Here is a 25,755-nt window from a genome sequence, read left to right as displayed (position 1 = left end):
GTGAGATACGGTCCATGGCATGTGCAGTGAGGTGCGTCAGATACCAGCTTGACTTCTAGACGTGTTATGTCCAGCCTTGGATGCGAGCGGTACTTGGTGTTAAATTGAGAAGAGTCGAAGTGAGGGCACGAGGCTGGATTCCGAGAAGACTCGAGGCAACAACTCGTTCCGACCCGCACTCAAAGACCCTGTTCTAGGCCGCATAAGCGAAGAAGTATATACTTCCCATTTTGCCAGTGCTTCGTTCTCGCGTTCCTTCGGCTCAAGAGCGCAATCTCAGGGCAACAGCCTGTGATACATAAAGCCAGGTCACGCTGTCGCCGCCTCTACTCAAGACACAACAATGCGGAGTAAGTACGTTTGCTGCCTAGTATTCGAACCTGACGAAATAGACTCGGAGATGATAGGGCATTGTTCGCTCGCACAAGTCTTCTACCCGCGAGGATTCATCGGCACCGCCGCATGGTCAGCGGCGCTGGTACTGTATATCGAATCCGAGTCCAGCGAACGATGAGTTCTTCGCTGATCATGATATCAACGGCCCACCGTTGCACCAGAACCTTCGACAAGCTCCTGCGCAGACTTCTGAGACTTGTACCTTCGCTAATTTAAAAGGGTGTGGCTTCAGACGGAGGACTGTATGCCGCTTCTGTCTACGGCGGGCTGATTCAAGCGGAAGACAGCACAAGTCATACTTTACGAATATTTTGATGAATAATGCATAGATCGAGCAGCTTTGGGACTACGTAGTGACACAAAAAGAGCGAATAAACATAAACAGGGAGACGATTCCATCTGCGACATGAGATTAAGGAGAGGAGGGATACTCTATCCTCAGCGAAGTCCATCAGAACATGTGGATGCGACACTAAGGGTATACAACACGATAGCAATGGAGACATAGCGGATTAAATAATATCTGTGCCGAAGGAGATCAGAAATCAACTCTCGAGGCACGCCAAACATTACACAGTGGACTTACGGGATGCATCGTTGTACTATGATACAGCACCAGCTGGCACGTCTGTATCTCTCCGACCGGCCTGCAGGTATGCCAGCATCGGAGTGATCAAGCTGTTCTGCCGGCAAACGATCTCCAGATCACGCCCGCTCCACAACCGCTGCTGCTGCGAATGGGCCGAACCATCCGGATGGACTTGTTCGTCGTCCGTCCGCGCGTCCGAGCTATCGTTCAGCTCCAACTCGAACTTGCCAGGGCCATGCCGATGGTAAACCTTGCTCCGAGACTTCGAGCGGACGTGAGGGCTCGCACCGTTGCCTATGTGTCCAGGACTCGGCCGTCCTGTACCATATGAACCGTTCAACGCGCCACGCCCGCTTGACGTGCTGCCATGGGGGGCATGCCACGGCGAAGGCGCACCGTTCAATCGCGCGAGCGCCTGGTCAATTGGCGACGCAGGAACCGCATCCTCGTCATCGGAGCTGTTCAATGTCTCCTGAAGGACCCTGAACGCGAGTCTCTCGTTCGCCCTGTACGTCTTCGAGGACGACCCCGACGCCTCAGCGGGCGACACCGTGGACGCCACGATGTCGATTTGACGCTTGATCGAAACCGACCACTGGTGTCGCATGAGAGGATCATCGAGGCTGAACATGTACTTCCGCTTCGAGCCATGGCGGTCGACGAACGCCAGCTGGAACGTGTTGCGCATGAAGGCCCGCTCGACGACGATGGTGCTGCTGAGAGGCAGTCCAGAGTACAGGATACCATTTGGCCCGGAACGCCACATGATGATCGACTTCGTACCCAGCGACGTACCGGTGACGCGGAATGACGCCTCCGAGGACTTGGCAAAGTTGAGCACAGGTGGATCGAAGACCAGATCTTGGCCAAACAGCTGGATGGTCAGTTGTGGATCCGGCTGCGGTATGCGCAAGACGACAGGCTCCGACTGCATGCGATAGGTGAGGCGAGATGGGAGGGGGCGCTTTACGGTGACAGGGATGTCAGGCTGGGACATGGACGCCGACGGACTGCGTGCTTGCGTCAATCGTTCCTTCCGGATGGAGGTATAGACCTTGTCCAGCAGGTCATCGCTGACCAGACCCCTCCTGTCGAACTTCCTGAAAGCCTCGATGAAGTCGTGCGACAAGATGTTGCGTCTCGGGTAACCTGTGATACCAGACTCCTGCGCGATAGCCCCGTGCATGACCTCGTTGAGTTGCACGATGGCACGCACAAGCCGGATGGCGAGGTCCTTATCGTACGCGACGATTCCTGCATTTGCTTCGTACCACCGACTAGCGAAGGAGTCTAGAAGGTACTCCAGCGCGCCAGGCTTATTCGGGATGTTCATTGCCTGGAGGAACACTCTCAACGCCTTGTCAATCCTCAGAGCCGTCAAGCCAAAAGTATCGACAAAGGACTTGAGGGCGACCTTAGATGTCCGACGAGACAGGTACTCTCCCAGTCGAGCTCTATCCAGATCCGTTGTACGGAAGAGCAACTGTCCCAGAGCAGCCTGGTCATCCCTGCAATTCGCTTTCGTGAACAACGCGGCAATGGCATGGTCGGGCTCCTTGGAGAATTGCGTCACGAAAGTCCGTATCACCGGATGACGCATCTGATTGGAGCTGCTGGATGCCTTCGAGCGTTGTTCATCTCGGTCACTGCACAGACGGAGATCGCGGAGCCGGCAGACACTCTTCACGATGAATTTCCTGTCCAGCGGGCTGGGCTTCATCGTATCCAACAAAGCATCATGATCTTGCACGATAGGCTTCGCAATGACCAAGATGTCGTTGAACAAGAACAGGAACCGATCTTTGACGGTATTGGTGTTTGCCACCTGAAGGACAGGCGAAGACATGACGAGCTTCCTTGGAGGGTCGTCGGGGTACATGGAAGTCTTCGTGCCTCGCCCGAGCACCTCTTCGAGCCGTTCGAAGATGAATGCACTCTGTGAAGACTCTAAGCGCTGGTGGTCTGTTGACCGATGGGAGGACGAGTCAGAGTACGACTCTGACGTCGAGCGGATCGGGAATTCGTCAAGGGAGGATTGAGGATCTGGGGTTGTTGAGGACGGCGGATCAGGTGGGGATGGATACGAGGCAGAGAAGTCAGACGGTGACGCAACACCGTTCGACCTGCTGTAGTCCACATCAGGCCTGGGGGATAAGACTGTCTCTGGGCTAGAATCCTGGCTCGGGAAGACAGGAGTCGGTCCCCTAGGAGGCAATCTGCCGTCTTCTCTTCGTGGCTTGCCCAGAGTGGAGGTGCCCGCACTGCCCGGAGAGTTCACCGACGTCGGTGACTTGGCGCGGTTCAGCTCTTCCCAGTCGCTCTCGGCCTCCTTCCTGTTCAGCAGCATGTCGGAGAACGAACCCTTCTTGTCAGCCATCCGTGGCCGGCTATCCGAAGGAGGCGAGCTAGAACCGCTAGGTGTCATGACAGGGGATGTCTGCGAGGAGAACAGCTTCTTCGCGCTCAGCCACTTCTTCACGCCTTCCCGGTTCATTGGCAGCTTCATCGAACCTGTGGTACTTGCGTTTACGGGAGTAGGCATGGGATACATACTGAAACAATCACCTTGGGAAGCGTTCGAGTTCACGGCCGATACAGGGGGCGGCGAGGTGGCGCCGTTGAACTTCGGCAGGAGGCGACTGTCGGAGGCTTGGTGGGAGAGTTTGCGTTCCCTACCATTCTCTATTTGCCATGTCGCGGTGTTCGACGAGCTTGAGCTGAGGGCTTCACCAAGGCCATTGGGCGATGCAACATCTGGGCTCGAGGCAGAAGGCGTCATGGGCTTCCCGCCCTTCCCGTCAGCCTTCATGTTGGGGAACGAAGGCTTGAGACCAGGGAACGGGTGCAACTTGGAGTTTGCCTCGTACATGAGCATGTCCACAGGAGTAGCGGGCGGCACTGGAGAATGCAGACCCATCTGAGCACCGGCAGGAAGAGATAACATAGACGTAGACGCAGAGGGGGGCTGTGTGTCAGGGTGAGCATGATCTCCCTTTTCCTTCGACAGACTTGCACGACTGTCACGACTAACACTGGAGTCCGTGTTGTTGCGACGATCCCGCGCATTGATGCTGTTCGTGCGTGAGCGTCGGCCGCTGATAGAACCACTCCGGCTGATACCGAACGTGTTCTTCACGCGCTCCCAAGCACTGGTAGACTCCCCTGGTGTCCGTTTGATCGTGGAGTCAGTCAGCCTTGCTCGCTCCTCCCAATCAGAGAGGTCAACACTAGGAGGGCGATCGAGCTGACTGGGCGTCCCTACAGCAAGCGCCCGCGGGTACGTAACGGGAGAGACCTGAGTGTTCAGTTGCAGGTCAGGGGTCGGAGACGAGAGGGGAACTATTGGAGAAATAGGAGAAGGGACGATATGTGAAGAAGTCGGTTCCGGAGAAGTCTCGAGATCAACGACGAGGTCGGTCCGCGCTGTGAGTTGGGGCCGATCGTGCAAGGGTTGCGAGGGTTGCTCAATGTCACCAGTGGGTTCCTCACCCTCTTCGGCCTCAGCTTCAGGCTCCTGCACCTCTTCATCTTCCTCCTCTTCATCTGCGTCCCCGTCATCCTCGTCTTCGTCCGCCTGCTCGTCTTCATCCACAGGTGAACGTTCAACGGGCACTAAAACGCAGGCGCTTGAGTTTCGGCAAAATTATTAGCGAACCCCTATCACTTACATGGCTCAGCGACCCAACTGATCTCACTCTCGCGCTCGAAAGCGAGCCTTGACCGACTCCTGGTCTCCTGGTAAAGCACCTGTTCATCATCGTCCGGGAACGGCTTCTCTTTGAACGGAGTAGCAAACGGGCTCGCTGGGAACGGCTCCCGTCCCAGTCCAGGATGCCGTGACAGGAAGAATGGTACCCCTACAGCACCTGCGGGCGCCGAGTCTGTCGACGTGCTTGATGGCGCGTCGGACGTATGTGGCAGGCGAGTACCAGGTGGTTGTGCGAACCCCCGCGCGGGTGTTGTGGGCAGTTTGGGTAATGGTAGTTGCTCCGGTGTATCATCCTCTTCTTCGACAACCACGCCCCGATGGCCAGTGGGTTTCTCGTAGTCGTAAGTTACGCTCCCATTCAGCTTTCTGAACGGAGATGCGCGGCCAGCATCTCCATTGGCTGTCGGTGGACGTGGTGGTTCCGGGGCGTTGTGATTGAAAGGCTGTAGGGGCGACGGCGGCACGATTGGCGTGTTAGGCGTCGTAGAAGGAGGTTCGCGCTCTTCTCGATCGTCCACCACGGTCGACGCACGCGAGGAAGCGCGTTTCGACCGCCGTCTCCTGCGCTTTGGCGGAAGCACCGGCGCTGGGGCCTCCTCGCCACCACTAGTCTGATCACCATCCGCCGCATTGATTCGGTTGCCCAGTCTGTTCAGCATGAGCCTCCTCGCAGCTAGCCTCTCACCTCCGGAGACTGTATTGTTACGCTGCAGTCGCGCCCCGCCGGGCGGTGGTGTAGCCGAAGGCGAGATGAATCCGAGGTCCATAGGTTCGCCAGTCAACTTGGACATCGCCATGGCTCTAGCCGCACCCGCACTGTTTGATCTATACAGACCCATCCGAGCGACAGTTTGCAGGTCATTGAGCGTGGGCAGAGGTGTCGGTGGTTGCGTGCCTGGCCTGAACAGCGGGGATGCAAGCAGCCGCGAAGCTGGCAGCATAAACGCCTGAGACGGTATAGGCGAGACTAGAAGAGGTGACGGAGGCGCATCCTCGCCTGGCGCAGAGGGATAGAACTCGTCCGCGGAAGACTCGTTTGTATGGCTGGCGGAGCTGACGTGTGGCGAGTGTTTCGTCGCCTTGTTCTTCATGTCCTTGGAGGTCCGTGAGCGCGTCCGCGAGCGGGATCTCCGCTTCGAGCGAGTCGGCGTGCTCTCCGACTGCTTTTCCGACTGCACTGGGGTCTCTGGTGGTTGCGGTGGCGGTGTGTCCTCGACCTTCGCCTCCTCCGCCACTTCTGTCCCAGGCCCTTGGTCCGACCCTTCCTCCTGCGACCCCCGCCTTACATCCGACTCATCTTCCATCTCCTCATCAGCCCGCCCATCATCTTCCATCCTCTCCCCTTCGCTGACGGCCTCGACGTGCATCGGTGGGCGGCGCCCGTCCTTCATACGAGGGAGTGACGCCGCACGCTTGAGCTTTGCGACAGCAGTTGCGCGTTGTTCGGCGACGGTCGACGGCTCCATGATCCAGCCGAATCTAGGGATGGAAGAGGCAGCAGTAGCCCTCGGGACTTGTAAGAATGACTGGCGTGGCTCAGTAAATTGCGAGTGGACACTGGATCAAGAAATTTCGTGGGTCGCAGGATCTGCCAGTGCGAGTCAAACATAAGTGATGAGACGCGAACAAGCAGAGCGAAACGGGAAGAACACCGACCGAGCACAAAGACATAAAGACGGCCAATTGAGGAAGAAGAAAGAGGACAAGGGGCTTTCTAGCTCGGCGCGGTCACTTTAGACAGCAGCCACAAATGGATATCGCCGATTTAGACTTCAACCTTGTTCGGCGTTCTCACCGCCTCGTGTCCTCCGTTCCTTTTTCATTCTCCCCGTTTTCCTCCTCGGTTCTCCCTTATGACCACTACATGCGCGTACTCTGTATCCAAGCTCCTAAAGACGTCCTCACAATGAATTCTACCACGCGAAATGGCACGGAAATCTATGGCCCGCAGCTGCCGATGTACGGTGCCCCCGGCGTTCACGAGCATATCCATCGTTACGCCGCTTGTCTCTTGGTAGCGGTTGCTTCAGCCCCTTGTCGCCACCACCTCATCTCAGTCTGGCCGGTGACCATAGCACTACGCTATTTGTGTGCGCTGTGGCAGGCTGCACCGGCTGAGCGCTGGGGCCTGAGGCCTGAGCAATGAGCATGAGGCCCTGAGGCGTTCTACGCTTCTTATACCAATCTCAAAACTCTGGGCCATGACTCATTTCGCATTTGCTAGATGCCAATAGACACGGTGTTTGCTCCCGGGGAAGAGTAATTCTGCATCGGCGTCCATCTAGTCCGTGAAGGTACGGCGGAGAAGAAGCACAATGAGGTGAGTCGACCCTTCATTCGCTCATGTCCTGTTCCTAGACGGAAATGAAAGCATCCCTCGTGATAACGTCTATGCCTGCACTTCTGCACATCGCAGTCTGGCAATCCACGACTCTAACCTGCCACGGCCTCGGGAGTCAGATGCCTAGAACGCATGAAGCATGTGCAGGCATTGTTCCGGGCTGCCAACGCCCTGCGGGTCGTTTCCGGTATTCCTGCGTATCTTCCCAGCCCTCTGCATTTGCGAGGCACCGGTCCCTCTCATAACTTCGCCATGACCGCTCACCTCGTGCGCCTTCCCCGCACACGCGCGCTCCAAGAGTGATTCTGCCAGGGAAGCTGCCTGGCCGTACGGCAACTTGGTCACCGGGCCAATAGAAGGCTGGTACACGAGCTTTCGGTACAGGCCGTGGTTCGTATGTAGACGGGTCTCAATTGCTAGCGCAGAGGTCGTGTGCGCTATCACACTCTCCTCTGACAAGCTGCTGCTTGCTCTGGTCAGGTCTTACGTGGTCCAGGGATTGATATATACGCTCAGTTTGCGCAGGTTTCTCTACCCCAAGTCTGCCCGACTTCGTGGTGGTACAACTATGTACTACGGAGATGCACGGGCATCAATCAAAACTTTAACGAACACGTTGGCGTCTAACACCCGTTGAGTGAGACATCCGTTCAGCTTTCTCCGACTCGGATGATAGGTGAGCAAGTCACCCGGGTACCTGTGGAACATTGGACTCTACTCTCAGGTCCCGCCAGTCCAAGTTGGCTGAATCCGCACCAGGGAAATCATCTCAGTCGAGTGTTCTCCATCTCGGTTCGCTGCGCCCTGTGCATGATAGTCACTCCAGACTGCATGAGGATGTCTGACGAGTTGTTAACAGTGTCGTACAGCACTACAAACACTATAGATGAAAACACAGCGAGCGTGACATCATTAGAAGAACCATGATGCAAAAGTCCATGTAGGTAAGTCCAGGAGTCCGTGAAGAGAAACAGAAGCTAAAGCAGTCCGATCCGACAGAGAACGACATCGATCTTCGCCGAGAATCCTTTGGGCCTCAAGCCTTGACCAGTTCCACGCGCTTCGACACGCACGTGTCGAACTCGTACTGGCCGCCGTTGTTGTCCGAGGGCTGGAAGACGAGGACATAGCTGCTCTTCGACGACTCGCAGAGCGCGAAGTCGGTCGTGTTCCCGCCGTTGACGACGAGGGACGCGTTGTCGCCCACATCCGACTGCAAGGCATGTCTCAGTGATCATCTCACAAAGCGCGGTCTTTGGAACACTCACGGAAGTGCAGAACGGTGTCTCGCCGGGGACGGTGTTCACGACGGTAAACTCGATAACGCTGCCAGCGTTGACCGGCATGTCCTTCGCCTCGAGGTCCGAGTCGGCTGAGCCGGGGTAGGGGACAAGCGCGCCGCCTTGCATGCCGAACGTAGGAAAGTCGCTCACGTCGCTCGCCGAGGAGGTCTATCCGTACCAGTCAGCGCCAATATGCATCACTGCAAAATGTTTGTAACTGACCTGGAGCCACCAGGTGCTAGCCTCTCTGCTCGTGGTCAGAGGGCCGACGGCCATCTCGACGGGGACACCAGCGCTACCCTCGGCAGCGTTGGGGTCGACGACCGAGAGTGTGAAGTTGTACGTGAGGTTGTCGGTGACACCCGCGCCGTACGCCGTGCAGGAGTTCTGGCGCTTGGTGACCGCAGGCATGGCCAGGGAGGCAGACGCGAGGGCGAGGGCGAGGACCGCGAAAGCAAACACGTTAACTGAAGCAGTTGAGAGCTGGATGTCGGCTCGGAGTCGATGAGGGAGTGGGGAACGATGTTGGTGCTGGGCCAGAGACAAAGACAGTAAATCTTATATACCTCAGCACCCCGGCGATGCAAAATCTGCGTATGCGTAAAGCATGGACGGACAGTGCTCGCCGAAAACTTGACGAGGGCATGTACTATGTTCCCGAGGTTTGACTATTTTCAGGGTCAACCAGCCTCATCGAGGACGGCCGTTGTGATGAATTTTGTCAGGCCATGCTGTGTACGCCAATTCTGGTGTGTTCTCCGTCTTCTCTACCGGTTTGTGTTAAATCTCTAGCATGAACGCAGATCTGTACAGCAGAATGGGGAGCGGGACTACCCATGAGATCCATATCACCTACAAACTGTGCACGATCGAGACCAATCACTGCGGTACTCGGCGGCTCAGTACGCTAACAATGAATGGCCGCAGGGTTCGTAGCCCGTCGGTGCAAATGCACCCGCAAACCGCAAATCGTCGAATTGCGAAACTCACTGCGATCTTGGCTGCCAACTGCCAACATCTCGGACGAGCGACAGGCACGCGTGTTGTGTAGAGAAGGCTATGTTACGAGGAAATGCTGAGTAAATCACGCGCATCACAGACATGCATGATGCGTTGCCACAGCCTCTTCGTCTGTAGGGCCAATTCCGCTCTACGGGCATGCTGCCGGTAAACGCTACGTCGATATCCCCTTCAAGATGTTTTCGCCCATGTCTGCGGAGGCTAGTGCGTAGAGACGGTCGCGAGTCTTCCTGATCACTCACTGATAGTCTTGGTCGAAACAGACTCAACTAACGCGGTCACGAGACCGTGTCGCTGGAATGGCCGAAGTGCCGTGCCGCGATTGTAGCGCGACCGTTGGGAGGTGTATAGAAGTGCTAGGATACTTACAAGCTGCATGCGAACGCTGAAATACCACCTTCAAACGTGATGATCCAGTTGTTTGCTCAAGAAGGCCCGCTGGCCGCATGAGAGGACAGGATTGATCAATTCGGATGGTACTAAGTACTACTACTGATTATAAGGCTTTCTGTTGCGCTCAGTCGACTTCCCGGCCGTGGTTGACATTGTATATCAGTGCTACACTAACGATCTCATACTCGACATTAGCTATAGCGTCCACGGTCGACAAATCTGACTACAGTGAAACACTGGGCAACCGCTGACTTATCACCCACAGATGCAAATAGTCTGATAGCCACGAGGCGATCGATCGGACAACAACACCTCCCGCCACATTCGCTTAACTACGACCTTCACGCCCTCGATTCGTCCAAGTACTACTTGCCCGTCCCAGGGTCTGTGGTACCACAAAACCTGTCGAACACGATGGAATCGATGTCCAACCCTGGAATCAATCGATGTCCGGCGGAGGTGCTCATTGCGTTCATCGAGGCTTCAGAACACGACGACCGCCGCACCCTGCGCGGTGTGAACAAGGTCTGGAGGACGTTAGCGACGCCGCTTGCCTTCGATTCCCTCATGCTGGAACATACAAAGGAGGGCGTCGCGAGAATGATTAAGTTGTTTCGCGCTCGGCTGGCGAAGTGGGCGAAAAGGCTGGAATACCGTGCTGGGGACCAGGCCCCTCTAGCGTTTGGGGACACTGCACTGATCCCACGTACGCATATTCCTCTCGCCAGAATCTGTGCGAATATTGCTTGCTCACTCGGTGCGGCAGCTAACCAACAGGACCCAGTGACTAAAGCAGTCACCGCGATCCTGTCGGACCTCACGCGGCTCTTCCCCTTGCTCGAGTCGTTTCACGTTCGCCTCTTTGCGGGCAGGCACTTTGAAGCGCTGCACGTCCCGATGACGCGCGAGGAGATCATTGCGGGTGTCTCCAAATACATCATGCAGCAATTCAATGTCTTCGACGCATTAACCGAAGCGGGCAACTCGCCCCCTTTGCGCCTCAAGACGCTGTCTCTTCGCAACCTTCTTCCATGCCCTGAGCCAGCAATGATGGAGGAAGGCTTCAAGACGCTGATGGAGTCCGTGGAGAACCTGACGCTCACGGTGCACCGCGCGCGTACCTTGGACAGCCAAGAGTACTGGGAGGCGTTCTGGCAGGAGTACCTACCGGACTACATACTTGCCCCCGCGCAAAGCAGCCTCACATCCTTGTCCATGACGAGCGACCAGCCTGTCGGCACAGAATGGCCGGGAGTTAACTTCCCCAGCCTCCACTTCCCCTCCTTGTGCAGTCTGAAGCTCGGCGGGTTCTGCTTCGACATCGACAGTAACCTCGAGGACTTCATCCTCAGACACCAAACGACTCTTACGTCGCTCGTGCTCGATTCCTGCCCCATGCACACGGGCGCCACCTTCCGGAACAAAATCCCGCAGCGCAAGTGGTCCCAGGTGTTTGATCGCCTCGAGGTGGGGCTCACGGAGCTCACCTACGTCCGCGTGATGTGCAAGTACCTGTGGGGTCTGGATGTGGAAGCCTCGCCGCGCACGGAGATGGCACTCACCTACGAGACATCCACGTCAGGCTACGGGTACAACCGGGGCGAGCCGGTGAACTCGGCTGTTGAACGGGAGGACCGGCGGGCTCTGGAGAAGTTCTATGTCACCGTCGACGAGAGGAGACGAGAGGAAGGACTTGGCCCATTGGAGAGCTTGGCTGCGGCTCGGGCGCGTCCACAGGATAGGCTCCCGCGCGCTGAAGAGTTTCCTGAACTCATCGACATGGTGATGGCAGGGCTGTTAACGACTCACTTCGGTTGAGGGAGCTGGCGATTATCGGTTAAGTGACGTTGTACAATACTACCTAGACAGTCTATTGCTAACACTGTATAACACATGTCTTCCAAATTCATTTGAACAACATTGACTATGCCTTCGCAGGGACTATTGCGGTTTCTTGAACATGAGTTGTGGTTTCATACAAATGTACACTGTATGGGCTGATCAAGGCTGCAAGAGAGGTTTTTATAAACGCGTCTGAATCTTGACCATCATACTGTAACAGGACGCCAGTACTCAGTACTCAGTCCCCGGCTACCTGGCAGCAAATTGTACTTCTCACCCATGCCACATTGTGCTGTTCCGCTTCCAGACCACGCGTCTTCTGGATATAGAGTCCTCGGAAACCATGTACAGTGCTACGGAGGGCTGTCAGGCGCCCTGCTCAGACTGACATGGCTTCGAGCTGCAAGTGAGCTCCGCCATCGCCAGACACTGTGCTCATTACCGATCGCCGTATCCCAGACTCTGTTCAGCACATATGCACAACCGTTATGTTGAGGTGGCTTCGGATGCGACACGAGAGGTGTGGTCTTTGTAACTTCGGTTACTCCGCATGAGTGGATGTAGTACTTACCAAATTCGCCATGATGTAGCGAGATGCACGTAGTCGCAAAGCACGACACTTCATACCGAGAGTTAGCGGCATTACCCTCCCAATGCGCTGCCGAACGCGACGGATTCAATGTTCGTAGCCTCAAGCCTCAGGCTGAAGCTCGTCTCGCTTGATACAACACGGATGCACACGCATGCGGATAGCGGTGAATGCTCAGACGTCTGGCTCTAGATGTGTACGTCAATTAGGCGCAATGAGGTGATGCAAGCAACTGTACAGAGTAGGGATGCCACAGATTACAATATTCATAGCACGAATGTGTCTAGTACTTTTGAGGGGCAAGGCTATGCGGTGGACGACGAGGTGGGCTGCTCCGCCTGGGACTCGGACAGCGTCTGAGCAATCGGCTCAGTTGTGTGCCCACCAACGGGAGAGTCGCCAGTGGGGGGAGCAACATCGTCCTCGTCATCATCATCGTTCATAATGTCTGCAGTAGGTTGTGATTAGAATTGGGGCAGCCTTCCAGGTAATTGGGACGCACCTTCACCGTAGTGCTCCGGATGTTCCCTGAAGCAGTCCTGCATGGCCTTGAACTTCTCCACGCAGTCGATACCCTTCGGCTCCTTCTCCGAGAAGACAAAGCACGAGAAGGCCTCGCGGAACTGCATACCACAGGGACCGTGCGCCATTCCGCCGAGACAAGGGCAGTCCCAGTTGATCTCTCCCGTAGCAGGGTTGTACGCGCCGCCGCTACTCTCGGACTCCTCTTCCGCGTGCTCGCGCACGTCGTGCGGGTCGGTCAGGGACTCTTCGAGTGATGCCTCCTCTGCTGCTGCCTGACGTGCACCTGCCACGGCGTCGGGTGCATCCGTAGCCTTGGCTCCTGGAGCGGCATGTTTTGAGGCTACAGCCGTTCAGTTCGAGGTAATGACGATGCTCAACGCGTACGTACAAGAAGCGACGGAGTCCAGCGCGATCTTATCGCCTTGCAATGTTCTCCAAGTGAGATATGTCGCGACGACCGCCGACCCTGCTATGACGGCACCGGTGCGGCTAGGACGTGTGGCTGCCGTTGAACGCGGCGCTGACGTGTGCAGACAACGGCGGAGTGGTACCTTTGTAGCAAGTGTCCTGAACATGCTTCCGGAGCGCGAGAGGAGGCAGGTAGCGTAGACTGTACGTGGAAACGGATGGAGGTGGCGGCAAAGAGGAGAATACGAGTCGGTCCGGCCAGGCTTCGGCTTCGGCGACCTTCGCATTTAATTACCCAATCGCCATTCCGGGCTTACCAAGCTACTGATGAGTAAGTAACACAAATATTGGTAACACTTAGTAACACAGACCGTGTCCAGTGAAGTGTCTCCGGCTGCCCAATGGCCTAGTCTCCCCTAGGCAGACTCTAAACACGACCTTGTTGAGGGGAGGAGGGCGGTCGTATACCAATGGCCTACAACTTCGATCCTACGTGACAACAACTTAATAATACAATCTGCCAGTGCCTCTCATGCTATAAATCTCAAGTACTGGTACAACCTGCGTCTCGAAATCACTTCTAGAGAGATACCCAGCTTACTGGATGGTTGGCGCGAATATGAGCTTCTCCGCTTCGCGATCACCCGTCACCTCGAATTTATGCCCAACTCCGGCAGGGACACATCCCTCTCCCAGCGCATGCTCCAAGGCTACCTTCGCCGCGAAACCACTGCAATGCATGGGCAGCACATACGTCGGCGCAGGGCGAAGGCGGTTGGCCAGGAAATCGACGGTAGGCTCGATGCGTGGTACGAGGTCTGTGCCTGCGAGATGTAATCCGCCGATGATCTACCAGCGGTTCAACATCAACGACATGATTAGCGTCCAACGAACACAGGTAGTACTGACCATGTAGATTGGCCTCGAGAATTGGGCCACTGCATCCTTGACTACGTTGACAATGCCTGCATGAGAGCACCTGCCGTGAAATGGGTCAGCGTGAGCGTTTGCCGTGACACTGTTCAGTAGTACAAGCAGTGCTCACGCAGAGAAGAGAACCAGCCCTTTACCGGCAACATCAATAGCAGCGTATCTCTCATCCATGATGTGCTGTGAACTGTCAATAGCTCAATTCCGTGCGACCAATCGAGGAAACCGACCTCTTCGGCAACCCAGTCTGGCTTTCCCTCGTTCTCGAGCCATCTCACGGCTCCAGGCAAACCGCTCTCAAAGTCTGTCACCCTCGGGATCTCTCCGCTGACCCATACTGTACCATCCGCGACCACATGGCCCTCCGCATGCGTCTCCGGCACGCCGCCGAGCTCACGAATCTCGTCAAACGTCGGGTCATTGGGCAGCCTCCCGATCACCTTGCCCTGGACGGAGATGCCGCGCGCGACGGGGCGGTCTGGGTGTAGGTCGACGACGCACGGTGAGCGGCTGGCCTCCTGGGACGCGGACTGCGTGCGGATGCGCAGGAAGGAGAGCATGCCGCCGCTGTGGTCGGAGTGCCAGTGCGAGAGGATGATCCGCTCGATTTTGTGCGTGTCGATGTGCATCGCGGCGACGTTCCGCGCGATCGCGCGCGAGTCGGGGCCCGTGTCGAACAGCGTAAAATGCGACGCTTCGCCGCCGACTTGCGTCTCCTAAACGTCTGAAGGTATCAGCATCGTGGGACAGGCTTGATATGAGTGACGAACGATGAGGGCTGAGAACCCGTGCGCGCCTACGAAGCGATGTTCAACTTGAAGTGGTTTCTTGGCTGTAGCCTCGAGAAGCACTCACCACAACAATAGTTTTCGAGATCCAGGAAAGGCGCCCCGGTCACATCGTCGATCGGTGGATTATCTGCGAGGTGCAACTTGACTTCATGGGTGAAGCCCGGAGGCAACTTCGTCATCCTGAGTACCGGCGCATCAGCTCTGGTGCATGAATCCGCATACCGCGAGCACGTACCATTCTATGCAATTGTCCACCAAGAAGGTGACCGCGAACCTATCCACAGATCTGAGGGAGTGGTTAGCCATCATGCAGAAACGCTGCGAGTGTCGGCGCAGTCCAGGCGATGCAGCTTAGGGTGCGTTGAAAACGCTTTATGAGTATCGTACGTAGACTCCGAATCGCTCAAGAATACGCAGTCCGCCAGTTGCTTTTTGCTCTCCGCCGGTGCTGGTTGTTTCACTGAGACGTGCAGAACCTCTGGCTTAGTAGATCGCCCATTCCGAATGGGATGCGGTTCGACCGAGCACGGACAACGCGTCATAGACAACGTGACCGTTGAGCTGTACTTAGGCAAGCAGCGTCAATCATGCGGGCCTTGGGGATCTCAACGTCAATAACGAAGTCACAGTCCAGGGAAGTTGTCAGTCAGTCGCACGTCGGAACGAGCAAGACTGGCGCGAGTCATCAACGTTGCCGAGATATTAACATATAGTTGGCACAAACCCAGGCGGCTAGAGTACACGCATCCATAGGATTGTCTATCCTCCAGAGCAGACAAATAAACAGAGCAAATGTGAAGGAGCCGAATCCTGGTTACGCCGAACAACTCTAGATGGAACCCACTGATATCACCATTACGCCTTCCTGCAAGGCGGTATACCATCATCAGTGACGGGGTCACTACAGAAGAGGTACACTCACATGCTGCCGTAGCCCGCCTCGGCCTGCTTGCGTTGACGGAACGCCTATGGGGAGTAGCGTGTTCATGAATTGCACACGCAGACACCATAAGAAGTTGACCTACCCTGCGGTAGCGCATGCGCTCGAAGTGCTGGAACACAATCACAAGCAACATTGTTCCAGTGATGACGCAGAAGATGATGAGGCCGTAAGGAAGAATAAGGATGTGCCGTCCGGGAACGGTGAACGTCACAGCGGCGTCAGACACAGCCGTCTTGCTCACAGCAGCAGCGCTCGCCGAGGACGCGGCGCTCACGCTGGCAGCTGCACCGCCCGCTCCATTGTTGATGGCACCGACGGCACTGGTGGCCGCAGCTGCGGCGGCACTCTGTGGCGATACATCAGCATTCAGCAACAGGAAATATGGGACGGACTGGACGTACGGAGATGCTCGCAGCAACAGATGTTGCTGCGGCACCGGTCGCGAACATGGCAGAGGACGCGATGGAAGAAGTACCCTAGACAATCGTTGTGAGTAATGATATACGTTTTCGGTGGAGAGCACAAGCTTGGGCCACGTCCATCGTGAAAAACAATATAAATAATATGCGAACATCAGGTACCACCATGATCTTCGCACTTCGTGGCGAAGAACTGGCAACTATGGAGACGACACGCAGCCTGGAGAACCTAGACAACGGAGCCAATGTGATTGGCCATGCGATATCACGCACGTGATATAGCCTTCAGATACTGCAACGCCGTCAACGCGGAGCGTTCGTTGTTCTCGAGGCTGCGCAGTCAGTAGTGGCAGCAGAGTTGAGCAATGTGGCTACTTCGGGAGCTAACAGCAGTTCGTGTCTCCGAAAGGGAATCCCGCAGCTGGCCACGGAAGTGACCTGCCGGCGATAGCACGAAGATAGTACTAGTAGATATGGCCCATGCTGGTGGTTGCTACGAAACGATTCGACAGAATACTCACGACGACGACAACGGCAGGGGGACCTGCGTTCGCGGGGGCTGCGTTCGAGGAAGCTGCGCCACTGGCTGCAGAGCTGGAACCCATGGCGGACAGACTGCACGACTTGACTTCCTCGTAGCTGCCGTCCGAATTCGGGGTCAGCGTGATCTGGCAGGTCTGCAGCATGGGACCAGTCGGCCTGTATAATGTCGTGAAATGTGAGGATAAGATATGCTGGTAACAACGTCCTCTACGCACGCCTGTATAGTCTCAGTCGTCGTGACCGTGGTCGGCGTAGCCAACTGGCGCGGGGCCATCAGGACAGGGTCGGGTTGGACTACGGGTGCGCCATTGACGAAACCAGAGAAGCACAAGGAGAGGAGGCAGATGGCGAATGCTGATGTAGATGAGCCAAGCATCTTGGGACAGGCTTCAAGCACTGAGGAGAGTGGGTTGAGCGGGTGCAAATGAGTGGAGACTGGCTCCTGCGTTCGACACTAGGACGGCGGAAGAAAGACAAGGAATGGACAAGCCCCCAGGGCAGAAAGGGTGTCGACCCGGAAGAGATACGGAGGAGAAAGGGATGGAAGACGAGCGCGACCCAATTGCCCGCCCTGTTTGTACAACCCATGTTTATGGGTTGTGCGTTACACCGTATCTCAGATCGCCCAGCACAATGCCTCGGCCCCCGGATGTAAGCTGCCCTTTCGGAGATCGAAGAAACGAAGGACGTATTCGCACTCCGATCAGTGTCCTGCTTACCGGCAGCGAAAGATGCAACCGGCAACTACCAAGGCATCACACCGACCATCGCAACCAGGCGGTCGAGATTCGACTGCGGACCGCCTCCGTCAAAGAAACTTAATTCCGTGGGAGTCCTGAGTCCTGAGGATGGGCCACTGGCATTTGGCGGCCGTGAGACGAATGAGATGTGACGGATGGACAGCTGCGACTGTTGACATCGACTTTTTGTCACGGTCAAGAAGGCCCAAACAATTTGGCGTTAGGTGGTCGGTCGAATTCTCCTTCAATACCGACACACGAGACAGCAACGTCGAGACACCACTGTACGATAGCAATGAACTGAACAATAAAGCCAACTACACATAACATACCGTCAATCACCCCTACGATAAAGAGACGCAGAGGCACTGCTCGGCGCGGTGCACGTACGGGCCAGTGGCAGGATCTCATCAATGCAAAGACATCGCCGCCGTCATCGCATGCCCCCCTCGACAGCCTTGTACATCTTGCCGTTCTTCACACGTTGGTGCTGACGAAGCTCCATGATATACCCAACAATCTTCGACACAGCCTGCGTCGCCCATTGTTCGTACGCCATGGACAGCGCAATGTTGACGATGACCATGGCCAGGATAGATGTCCGTGCAGACGAGGGTAAGGGGACGAGCTCCAAGAGGCTGGCAATCGGACGCGGGGGAGCCAACAGCACCAGCATGTTGAACAGCGACAGAACGATGATGGACAATATGAGAAGACCTGTGCGGTGTGTAAGTGATGATCCGGTTCCGAGAGGCATTGATAGAACTATCACCGTTTGTCCACATCGGCCGGCGGTACGGAGGTCCGATGCTGAATACTGCTGCCACCAGGATGTACTGGAAACACGACACCAAGAACAGCGTGGAGTTTTCGAAGTTCGTCGCCTCCAGCTTGTTGTCATCCGCGCTGGGATCGTTCGGAGGTGGCGGCTGATACCTGTCATACGCTTGTAAGAATAGAGCTTGTAGAATTGACTGTTGATACGTACCATTCCTGCCGTCGTACCCAGAAGAATGCCCAGAACTGCAAGGCTGACGTGATGATAATTTGACCGGCAAGGCTCGACAAGACTTTCTTGGAGACTAGACTAGCAGTTGGACGCTTGGGATGTATCTTCGGAAAGGGTGCAGTTCGACCCACTTGGGCGATGTCAGTGCAAGGCACCTTGAAGCAGTTGCTCTAAGCTTACTCGTGACAGCAATGGGAATGATGATGAACAGGTCGATGTACAAGAACTAGAGGAACGGTGAACGACTGATAATGCGACACGGTTGCGTTCGAGCGTACCTGAAAGTCACCCAAAGACGACGCGAAGGAGTACAACAACGTGATAGTCGTGAATTGGATCAAAGAATACAGAGCCCTTGACGATCACATCAGTAACACGTCCCTAGCACGTAAGGCCAACACTCACATGTACTTGAAGCAGCTGAAGCTCGTCACGAGTGCTGCGCGACCCTCCTTGATCACTTCAAGTACACAATGGATATCAGGAGTCCGACTTGTGAATGGCGCCGCTACAGACGCTTCTGCTTCTGAAAGCGACAATCCGACGTCCGCCGCCTTAAGTGCAGCACAGTCGTTTGCACCGTCACCGCACATCAGGACGGTATACCCCAGACCTTGTAGTCGCTCGACAACCTCGTTCTTCTCGTCGGGCGACATCCGTGCATACACCTGGCACTTTACGAGCATCTATATTTGATCGCCGCTAAGCTCAGCAAGTACAAAAGGGGACGAACAGCTGGCTTACACGCTGAAGGGTCTCCAGAGGCGCGTGGTTGATCATCCAGCGAAATACGTCTCCGGAGATCGCCAGTGTATAATCATGGTAGTCAAGCTCGCCCTCGTCGACTGTATGGTGTGCCGGAGGCGGTAGAGGATTGAGGCTGTAGTCATCGAGTTCCCAGGCAGGATCGTCCGTACAAGGCCACCTCAGCTTCGATAGAGGCGTCGTTGCGTTACCTGCCGGCTGTTAGTATGTGGGTCGTGAGATTGAAGTCCATTGGTTTCCTGACCTCGAATGAAGAACGGCGAGAAGACGTGCGCAGCGGGATTGATGAGGCCGCATTCCCTAGCTACGCTGACAGCAGTGAGGGGGTTGTCACCTGTGATCATTCGACATGTGAAGTGCGCAGCACGTAGAGCTTGTATGGCGGGCGTTGTCCCGGGCTTGAGCTTATTCTCGAAGATGACTAGGCCGAGGAAACGGAGGCCAGACTCAGCTTGCTCCCTATATCGCGCGACAATGTTGAGTGGAACGGACATCAACCAGACACGAGTCTCACCGCTTGAGCTTCTGCGCTCTCAACCAAGTCAACCCTTCGATACTCTTCCCGGCAATAGCAATGACTCGATATCCGCGCTTTGTGTAGTAAGACAAGAGGTCGTCGTAGTCTTGCGGAACTGCTCAGTCATGTAAGCCTCCAGATCGCTCGGAATGTATGCGTCGGCCTACATGAATCCTTGTCGCAAATGTCTGCCATGACCTCGGGAGCGCCTTTGACATAGATCTCCATGCTGTTACTCTTCAGCCGCTTCACGACGACGCTCATTCTGCGTAGAGCAGAGACAAACTCGAATGTGCGAATTACACCCAATTCCAGGAAATGTGCATGCTGCAATCTGGTCAGCCGTCTATGTCACGAATACAAGACTAGAGCATATGACTTACTCTACCACCCTTCATCGCGTCCTCAATTCTGAATTGCGCGCTCCCAGGGGGGCGTACAACCGTCTGCACCAGAGCAGCCGGGCGACCACCTCCAGCGCGACTCTTGATGACACCAGTCCCAGCGACGTCGCCTTCTTCCAACGTCCACTTGGTGAACTCGAACATTTTGACATCAAGCGGGTCGCCAATGACTTCTCCATCGACTTTCTTCAGTGAATGGCAGGTCGCGACTGCGTACAGGAAGTTCGCCCTGTCCTGACTGTGCGGCAAGTCGTGGATGTCCTCAAGCAGCTCGCCGAAGCGGCCCGTATTGCGCTCGATGGCCCGTACGCCGAGGATGTCGAGTCCGTCCTCTGTGAGCGTGCCGGTCTTGTCGAAGCAGCAGACATTGATCTGGCCGGCGACGTTGACGCGGCTTGGAGAGATACAGAAGATGCCTAGTTTGCGAAGTCGTCCGATTGCGAAGCTTGTTCCTATGGAGAGCGTGGCTGGGAGAGCAGGTGGTACGACCACCGTAATGAGATCCAGCGCTCGAATGAGTATGGTGTGCCATGGGACCTTTTGACGGGCTCAATTAATATTAAGGGAATGAATGATCTGAAGTGGTACGCACACCCAATCTGATGAACTGGACAGCGCTGGCACAGAAGCCCAACCCAGCAACGCCGGTCAGAACCAATATAAACCTTATGGAGTCGCGATAGAACTTGAATCCCATCGGCTTCGGGAACAACATAGAGCGAACCAAGGCGCCCTTCGTGGTATTGAACCCTAAGTGACAGATGAACAAGATATAACGTTGAATGTGTCTCAGAACGTACCGGTCCTCACCACAAGACCTAGAGCAGGTGTCCTGAGGCTTCCGTCAGCAGCCAAAGACCCTCTCACACGGACCACGCGCGTTCCTGAATATAGGAAGCTCTTTGCGCTATCGCCAGTGATGTCTTTATCGTCCTTGTACCGAGCAAGGTCTGCGTCCTTGACAGGTATCTTCCCTACCGGTACGCTTTCGCCCGTAAGCATACTCTCGTTAACGATGGCATCGCCCGACAAAAGGAACATGTCAGCAGGCAGGACAGGCAAAGGAGGATCGACCAAGTTGACAATATCTCCAGGAACCAGAGTTGACGAATCACGCTCTACCCCTACACAGCTTCGGAGTAAGCACAGGTCTCATGGCGGTAGACGTGAAGTCTTACATCCATCGTCGACGAAAACATTGACGGGACATGAAAACCTGGACATTTCTCGCATGCGAGAAATCGTCTACAACAATGTCAGGACAACGATCACATGAGGTGCTGTGTACTCGCCTTCTTGGTCTCGACCAGAGTAGTAGTGATGCTAATAGCTGAGATAAGGAGGATACAGAATGCGTAGTAATAATAGTCGTCCAGGGACCACAAGACGATGCTGGCTATTTGGAACACATAGAATGGGTGGATGACCTGTCCACGGTTCAGACAATTTCCGTGAAGTGGGATAATAGAGCACAACCATACCTCGTCGATTAGCAGCGCGATCGTAGATTTCCCTTCTATTTCTATGGCGTTGAGACCAAAGAGCGTGCGTCGTTGCATTTGCACGTCGGTGGGTAAGCCGTGCTGAACAGACTTGACACCAGTCCAGAACGGATCTCGCCACTCTCTGATATTGGATGTTTGCGTTTAATACTGTATTCAGGTAGTACAAATACGCGAGCACGTACTTCACTGAAGAGAACAGACCTGTACGAGGATCCAATGCAAAGCGCGTATACCGGTAATCGACAACCAGAAGATTGCCAAGCTTCTGAGAAGCGTCGCCATCCCCGTTCTGCAGTTGCGTATGCGAGGACCGTCTCGACAGTGGAAGGCGAGCATTAGGATCAACAGGGGTGATGAATACCGTCGAAAGTTCATATGGATAGTCTAGTGATTGCAGTTGGATCAAGGCGATATCTCTGTATACAGTCTTTGATCCATTGGCACTGCGAGCGTCATAAGGACAACACTCAACGCACCTCGACGACGACGAAGCCCTGGTGCGCATCCTTGAATGCCTTCTCCTGGGCGACCCACTGCAACCACAGTCGAGGGAACCAATGTCCAAGCAGCGCCAAGATACCGCAACTCAGCACGCAGCAAGCTGTCCATGCCCACTGGCGCCATGGGATGATGTCGAACCCAATGAGGCGTATGTCGGTGTCTTCGTCCGCTAAATGGATAACTTGTCTGCTGGGCGGCCCGGGAGGTGGAGGGTCCATCACCTCAAAGTCGCCCATCTCTAGTCTGGTCTCCCCGCCGAAGATATCGTCACCGGCCAGTAGGGGTAGGCCCGTTCCGCCGGTCGGTGACGGGGGATACGAGCCAAAGTCGAGCTCACTGCCGCTCGCCATAGCGCGCAGCTCGTCTACATCCTCGGAGACTTCGCTCTCGTCTTCTTCACCGGAAGAGTAGCCCCATCTACTGTCTCCCTCATCCTCAGATTCGACAGCGTAGTCAGAACTGGCTTCCGAGCGCCTGCTGCTATGTCGCCGGAGAAGTCTCGTTCTGGATGTGCGGCTCGCGACTGACGGGCGGCGACTACGAGGCGGTGATTCTGTCAGCGGAGCATTCCTGGTGAAGATACTCGCGATGTTCTCGAGAACGCCGTGCTTCTGTGGAGGGGGAGACGAGGGCCTACTCGCTCTACGCCTCCGGGACATACCATGGTTCTCTGGCTCACCCTCATCTTCGCCAGCAGAGTCTGCGTCGCCTAATTCGACGGATCCATACGAGGTCTTGCTGTGGCTACGGTGCTGACTGGCCCCGGAAGGACTGCCGTTCTGGTCCTCGCTTCTCCTACGCGACCTCGACGTTCGGGACCAAGCGTCGCTGCTTCGCCGGTGGTGGTCGAGAGACATCCTCGAGACACTGCTGGGGTTCACGTAGTGACCCGGCCCGTCGAACATCGTCCCTTCGCCGTCTGCCCCATATCTAGAATCTCGTCTTCCTCTCGCATTTGCCGTCAAGACTTGCTGGATGTCTATGGATGAGGCGCCTTCAGTGTAGTCATAGCGCTCGTCGCCTGCAGATGATGCCATAGAAAGTGAGGGCCGGTATCAAGGATTGTTCGAGCCCCAGACGAGAGATATACAGACTCTCGGAGGTGGGAGAGAACGTTCACTGCTCGGTTAGTGGGCGTCGAGGAATGGCGCTCATCATCGCACAAGCGCCCGACACTCAGTCAGGCCCTGGGATATTTGCTATCGTGCTAGCCACTGGCAGCACTGCGGCAACTGATATTGACTCAGGTTTGTTCGATGACGGAAGAGACAGGACGATGTCGCCGTCGGAGTAGATATGTAGAAGGATAGTATCGTACTAAGTAGCTACATGCAATGGTCCATCCCAGATAGCTCGAAGTCCTAGCAACCTCATCCAAAATACCTCCATATCAGGTAGAAACAAACGAATGTGAAGATCGCCCCAGCAAAGAAGATGTACATATCTTGTGTACTGTGAAACGCGAGATTGTCAGTTCGTATAAGTCACAATCACATTGGTCACTCACCTCCTCCGCTCTATCCATCCAATGACATCCCTACTCAGACCCAACGTGTTGGCTGCATCTAATAAACGCTTCTGTGTACCCTTCAAAACTGTCCGCTGTTCCACGAGGTCGTCGAGCACTGCGCGCCCCTGCGCAATGAAGTCGTCCAACCGCGACTCGGTATTATGTATGAAGGTGTGTTCGTGGAGAGCATGTTGCTCGCGCAGGTCGGACATTGGCATTGCGGACGGATTTCGGAAAGGTGACCCCGAGACGTCGCTCGAATTTGATTGTTGACCCGCCATGAATCGTTGTCGTGCCATTCCGGCTGACAACGGTGTCGTGGATGATGACGATGCAGCCAATAGTTCTGAACGCGCTGCTGCTTCTTGCTGTTATACGTGTACAAGCGTTAGACCATACGTGCATTTCAGAACGCGTCAACTACTCACCTCAACCTTAAACTTCTCAAATTGCCCACGGAACTCTGCATAGTCGGTTCGAAATCTCTGGACACGCCTGACCAACGGGTCAGCTATTCCGCTGGCGTCAAGGCCTGTATATACAGCCAATCCGAGAAACGTACATCATAGCCTTCTCCTGTTTCGCCTTGATGATCTCCCTCTTCGCCATTGAGTCATAGTCATCCACGGTCCGGTGCATGGCAGCCAACGATGCAGATATCTGCCCTGTCAGACGTAAGGATGCAATTCATCGTACACAATGTCACAAAACAAGGAAACTGGGGCGCGCGTAGGGAGGTGCTTACAGACCTAGCAATGCAGCAGACTTGTCGCCATTCCGTAACCGTTCCAAGTCCGCCTGTATGGAGTTTGTTTGGCGTACGCCAAGGGTATATAGCGAGTTCATGGTGTCAGAGGTTTGCAGTCTGGGTTGAGCTAAAACAAAATGGATTCGCGCGAAGTACAAGTACACAGGGGAGGAGGAACAAGGCAAGAGAGCCACGCAGTTGAGGTTCGTTATGCGCTGTTGCCGCAGTGCTCTGCTGCTCGGGTAGGCTGTCTCACGTGATTGATTGGGGTGGTTCTCCGCCTTCGATTTCCTGCTTTCTTACCACTCACATACAATTGACTGGACTCGAAACCTCACGCTTTAAACCCACATCAATTTCTGACCACAAAATGGGGTCGTCGAATATGGCTGTTCTCACCAACTCACACAAGATCGTCGCCGCAAAGCGACGGGCGAAGAGGGAGCAGATCAAAGAAATTGTCTTTGACGCTACCGCTCGTAGGTATGTACCGAGCGTATGTGATAACAAGTGTCCCACCGACGGCCAGAATAGAGAATTTCTGACTGGATTCCACAAACGCAAATTGGAAAAGAAGGAGGCTGCGAAGAAGAAGGCGCTGGAAAGAGAGAAGCAGGAGAGACTAGAGGCCCGGCGAGAGGTGCGTACATACTCAGACTGATGCATGGTAGCCTGACCACAACGTCTCACAGAAACGCCAAATGCTCGCTGAGCGTGCGGTGCAGAATGCGGCAGAGACGGAGCGGGCTTATGGTGGAGCTGGTACGTCCGTCATCCTATATTGAGATGCCGAGTGTCGAATGTGCGTATAGTCGAAGACGAAGAAGAATGGGACGGAATATCTGTGTCAGGCCCCGTCGACAAGGGCAAGGGCAAGCAGAAGGAAGAAGAATACGAGTACGAGGAGCAAATCGCGACGGTCACCGTAGTCGAAGATTTCGACCCAGACGAGCTGATTCACGGGCCTCACTCAGAAAGCCGGACACCTCTACCTTCCGACGTGGATGCAAATCGCTCGTCAACGTCTCATCCGGTCTCAGAGTCCCAGGCACAGAACCGTCCGTCCCGTGGCGTAATCGCGAGTGCGAGCATGGGCCCACGGCCGTCTGCGAACGGGCCAGCCGTGGTTGGACGGAATAAATCAAAGCCAAAGCCAAAAGATATCAAGTACCAGACGAACGCGGCTAGGAAGGCTGACAAAATGAAGCAGCGCAGACGACATACTGAGAAGGCTGAGCGAGCAGGGGGCAAGGCGTCACGCAAGAGCGGTGGAGGCCGCACGCGACGATGATGCCGGTGGGTCGGAGATAGTAGACCATGTTTTTTGGCGGATTA

At 55.3% G+C, this 25,755-nt stretch overlaps 10 protein-coding genes across 10 annotated transcripts; 3 read left to right on the top strand and 7 right to left on the bottom strand.

Moving 5' to 3' along the window:
• Nucleotides 1-998: 998 nt before the first annotated feature.
• Nucleotides 999-6,160, bottom strand: C8Q71DRAFT_861225 (uncharacterized protein; the record flags this gene model as incomplete). The annotated part of the gene is made up of 2 exons (XM_047927874.1): nucleotides 999-4,597; nucleotides 4,654-6,160. 2 exons carry the CDS (start codon nucleotides 6,158-6,160, stop codon nucleotides 999-1,001), a joined length of 5,106 nt encoding a protein of 1,701 aa, XP_047775355.1.
• A 758-nt stretch (nucleotides 6,161-6,918) lies between these two features.
• C8Q71DRAFT_778592 (uncharacterized protein) lies at nucleotides 6,919-7,711 on the top strand. The gene is made up of 2 exons (XM_047924780.1): nucleotides 6,919-7,510; nucleotides 7,561-7,711. Exon 1 carries the CDS (start codon nucleotides 7,059-7,061, stop codon nucleotides 7,278-7,280), a length of 222 nt encoding a protein of 73 aa, XP_047775354.1. The 5' UTR covers nucleotides 6,919-7,058; the 3' UTR covers nucleotides 7,281-7,510; nucleotides 7,561-7,711.
• Nucleotides 7,712-8,071: 360 nt separating this feature from the next.
• Nucleotides 8,072-8,780, bottom strand: C8Q71DRAFT_714455 (uncharacterized protein; the record flags this gene model as incomplete). The annotated part of the gene is made up of 3 exons (XM_047920967.1): nucleotides 8,072-8,248; nucleotides 8,304-8,486; nucleotides 8,541-8,780. Coding segments are annotated over 3 exons (600 nt in total), but the record flags the coding sequence as incomplete, so codon positions are not given.
• Nucleotides 8,781-9,858: 1,078 nt separating this feature from the next.
• C8Q71DRAFT_272612 (uncharacterized protein) lies at nucleotides 9,859-11,678 on the top strand. The gene is made up of 3 exons (XM_047917430.1): nucleotides 9,859-9,940; nucleotides 9,997-10,437; nucleotides 10,498-11,678. The coding sequence occupies exons 2-3, from the start codon at nucleotides 10,146-10,148 to the stop codon at nucleotides 11,547-11,549; spliced, it is 1,344 nt and encodes a 447-aa protein (XP_047775352.1). The 5' UTR covers nucleotides 9,859-9,940; nucleotides 9,997-10,145; the 3' UTR covers nucleotides 11,550-11,678.
• Nucleotides 11,679-12,551: 873 nt separating this feature from the next.
• C8Q71DRAFT_680166 (uncharacterized protein) lies at nucleotides 12,552-13,262 on the bottom strand (the record flags this gene model as incomplete). The annotated part of the gene is made up of 3 exons (XM_047919743.1): nucleotides 12,552-12,610; nucleotides 12,665-13,027; nucleotides 13,076-13,262. Coding segments are annotated over 3 exons (609 nt in total), but the record flags the coding sequence as incomplete, so codon positions are not given.
• A 246-nt stretch (nucleotides 13,263-13,508) lies between these two features.
• Nucleotides 13,509-15,362, bottom strand: C8Q71DRAFT_778568 (beta-lactamase-like protein). Its single transcript, XM_047924779.1, has 7 exons — nucleotides 15,052-15,362; nucleotides 14,881-14,996; nucleotides 14,796-14,821; nucleotides 14,256-14,741; nucleotides 14,141-14,205; nucleotides 14,005-14,074; nucleotides 13,509-13,944 (listed from the first exon to the last, which is right to left on the bottom strand). The coding sequence occupies exons 1-7, from the start codon at nucleotides 15,123-15,125 to the stop codon at nucleotides 13,693-13,695; spliced, it is 1,089 nt and encodes a 362-aa protein (XP_047775350.1). The 5' UTR covers nucleotides 15,126-15,362; the 3' UTR covers nucleotides 13,509-13,692.
• On the bottom strand, nucleotides 15,363-17,333 carry C8Q71DRAFT_778561 (uncharacterized protein). Its single transcript, XM_047924778.1, has 6 exons — nucleotides 16,937-17,333; nucleotides 16,700-16,877; nucleotides 16,161-16,235; nucleotides 15,842-16,105; nucleotides 15,739-15,782; nucleotides 15,363-15,681 (listed from the first exon to the last, which is right to left on the bottom strand). The coding sequence occupies exons 1-6, from the start codon at nucleotides 17,095-17,097 to the stop codon at nucleotides 15,672-15,674; spliced, it is 732 nt and encodes a 243-aa protein (XP_047775349.1). The 5' UTR covers nucleotides 17,098-17,333; the 3' UTR covers nucleotides 15,363-15,671.
• Nucleotides 17,334-17,654: 321 nt separating this feature from the next.
• C8Q71DRAFT_778555 (Ca-transporting ATPase) lies at nucleotides 17,655-23,333 on the bottom strand. Its single transcript, XM_047924777.1, has 18 exons — nucleotides 22,138-23,333; nucleotides 21,844-22,088; nucleotides 21,638-21,782; nucleotides 21,449-21,583; nucleotides 21,335-21,401; nucleotides 20,957-21,280; nucleotides 20,749-20,906; nucleotides 20,136-20,693; nucleotides 19,920-20,079; nucleotides 19,750-19,867; nucleotides 19,480-19,694; nucleotides 19,215-19,426; nucleotides 18,876-19,156; nucleotides 18,749-18,824; nucleotides 18,651-18,696; nucleotides 18,450-18,600; nucleotides 18,234-18,397; nucleotides 17,655-18,178 (listed from the first exon to the last, which is right to left on the bottom strand). The coding sequence occupies exons 1-18, from the start codon at nucleotides 23,197-23,199 to the stop codon at nucleotides 17,895-17,897; spliced, it is 4,401 nt and encodes a 1,466-aa protein (XP_047775348.1). The 5' UTR covers nucleotides 23,200-23,333; the 3' UTR covers nucleotides 17,655-17,894.
• A 54-nt stretch (nucleotides 23,334-23,387) lies between these two features.
• On the bottom strand, nucleotides 23,388-24,624 carry C8Q71DRAFT_778551 (V-snare-domain-containing protein). The gene is made up of 5 exons (XM_047924776.1): nucleotides 24,422-24,624; nucleotides 24,235-24,337; nucleotides 24,101-24,167; nucleotides 23,670-24,040; nucleotides 23,388-23,614 (listed from the first exon to the last, which is right to left on the bottom strand). The coding sequence occupies exons 1-5, from the start codon at nucleotides 24,516-24,518 to the stop codon at nucleotides 23,533-23,535; spliced, it is 720 nt and encodes a 239-aa protein (XP_047775347.1). The 5' UTR covers nucleotides 24,519-24,624; the 3' UTR covers nucleotides 23,388-23,532.
• A 166-nt stretch (nucleotides 24,625-24,790) lies between these two features.
• C8Q71DRAFT_798749 (nucleolar protein 12-domain-containing protein) lies at nucleotides 24,791-25,711 on the top strand (the record flags this gene model as incomplete). The annotated part of the gene is made up of 4 exons (XM_047925836.1): nucleotides 24,791-24,903; nucleotides 24,955-25,060; nucleotides 25,113-25,186; nucleotides 25,207-25,711. The coding sequence occupies 4 exons, from the start codon at nucleotides 24,791-24,793 to the stop codon at nucleotides 25,709-25,711; spliced, it is 798 nt and encodes a 265-aa protein (XP_047775346.1).
• Nucleotides 25,712-25,755: the final 44 nt, after the last annotated feature.

Source organism: Rhodofomes roseus (assembly GCF_022264815.1).
Source record: "Rhodofomes roseus strain CIRM-BRFM 1785 chromosome Unknown C8Q71scaffold_22, whole genome shotgun sequence".
Taxonomy (NCBI): Eukaryota; Fungi; Basidiomycota; class Agaricomycetes; order Polyporales; family Fomitopsidaceae; genus Rhodofomes; species Rhodofomes roseus.
This window is presented reverse-complemented; position numbering and strand designations above follow the sequence as displayed.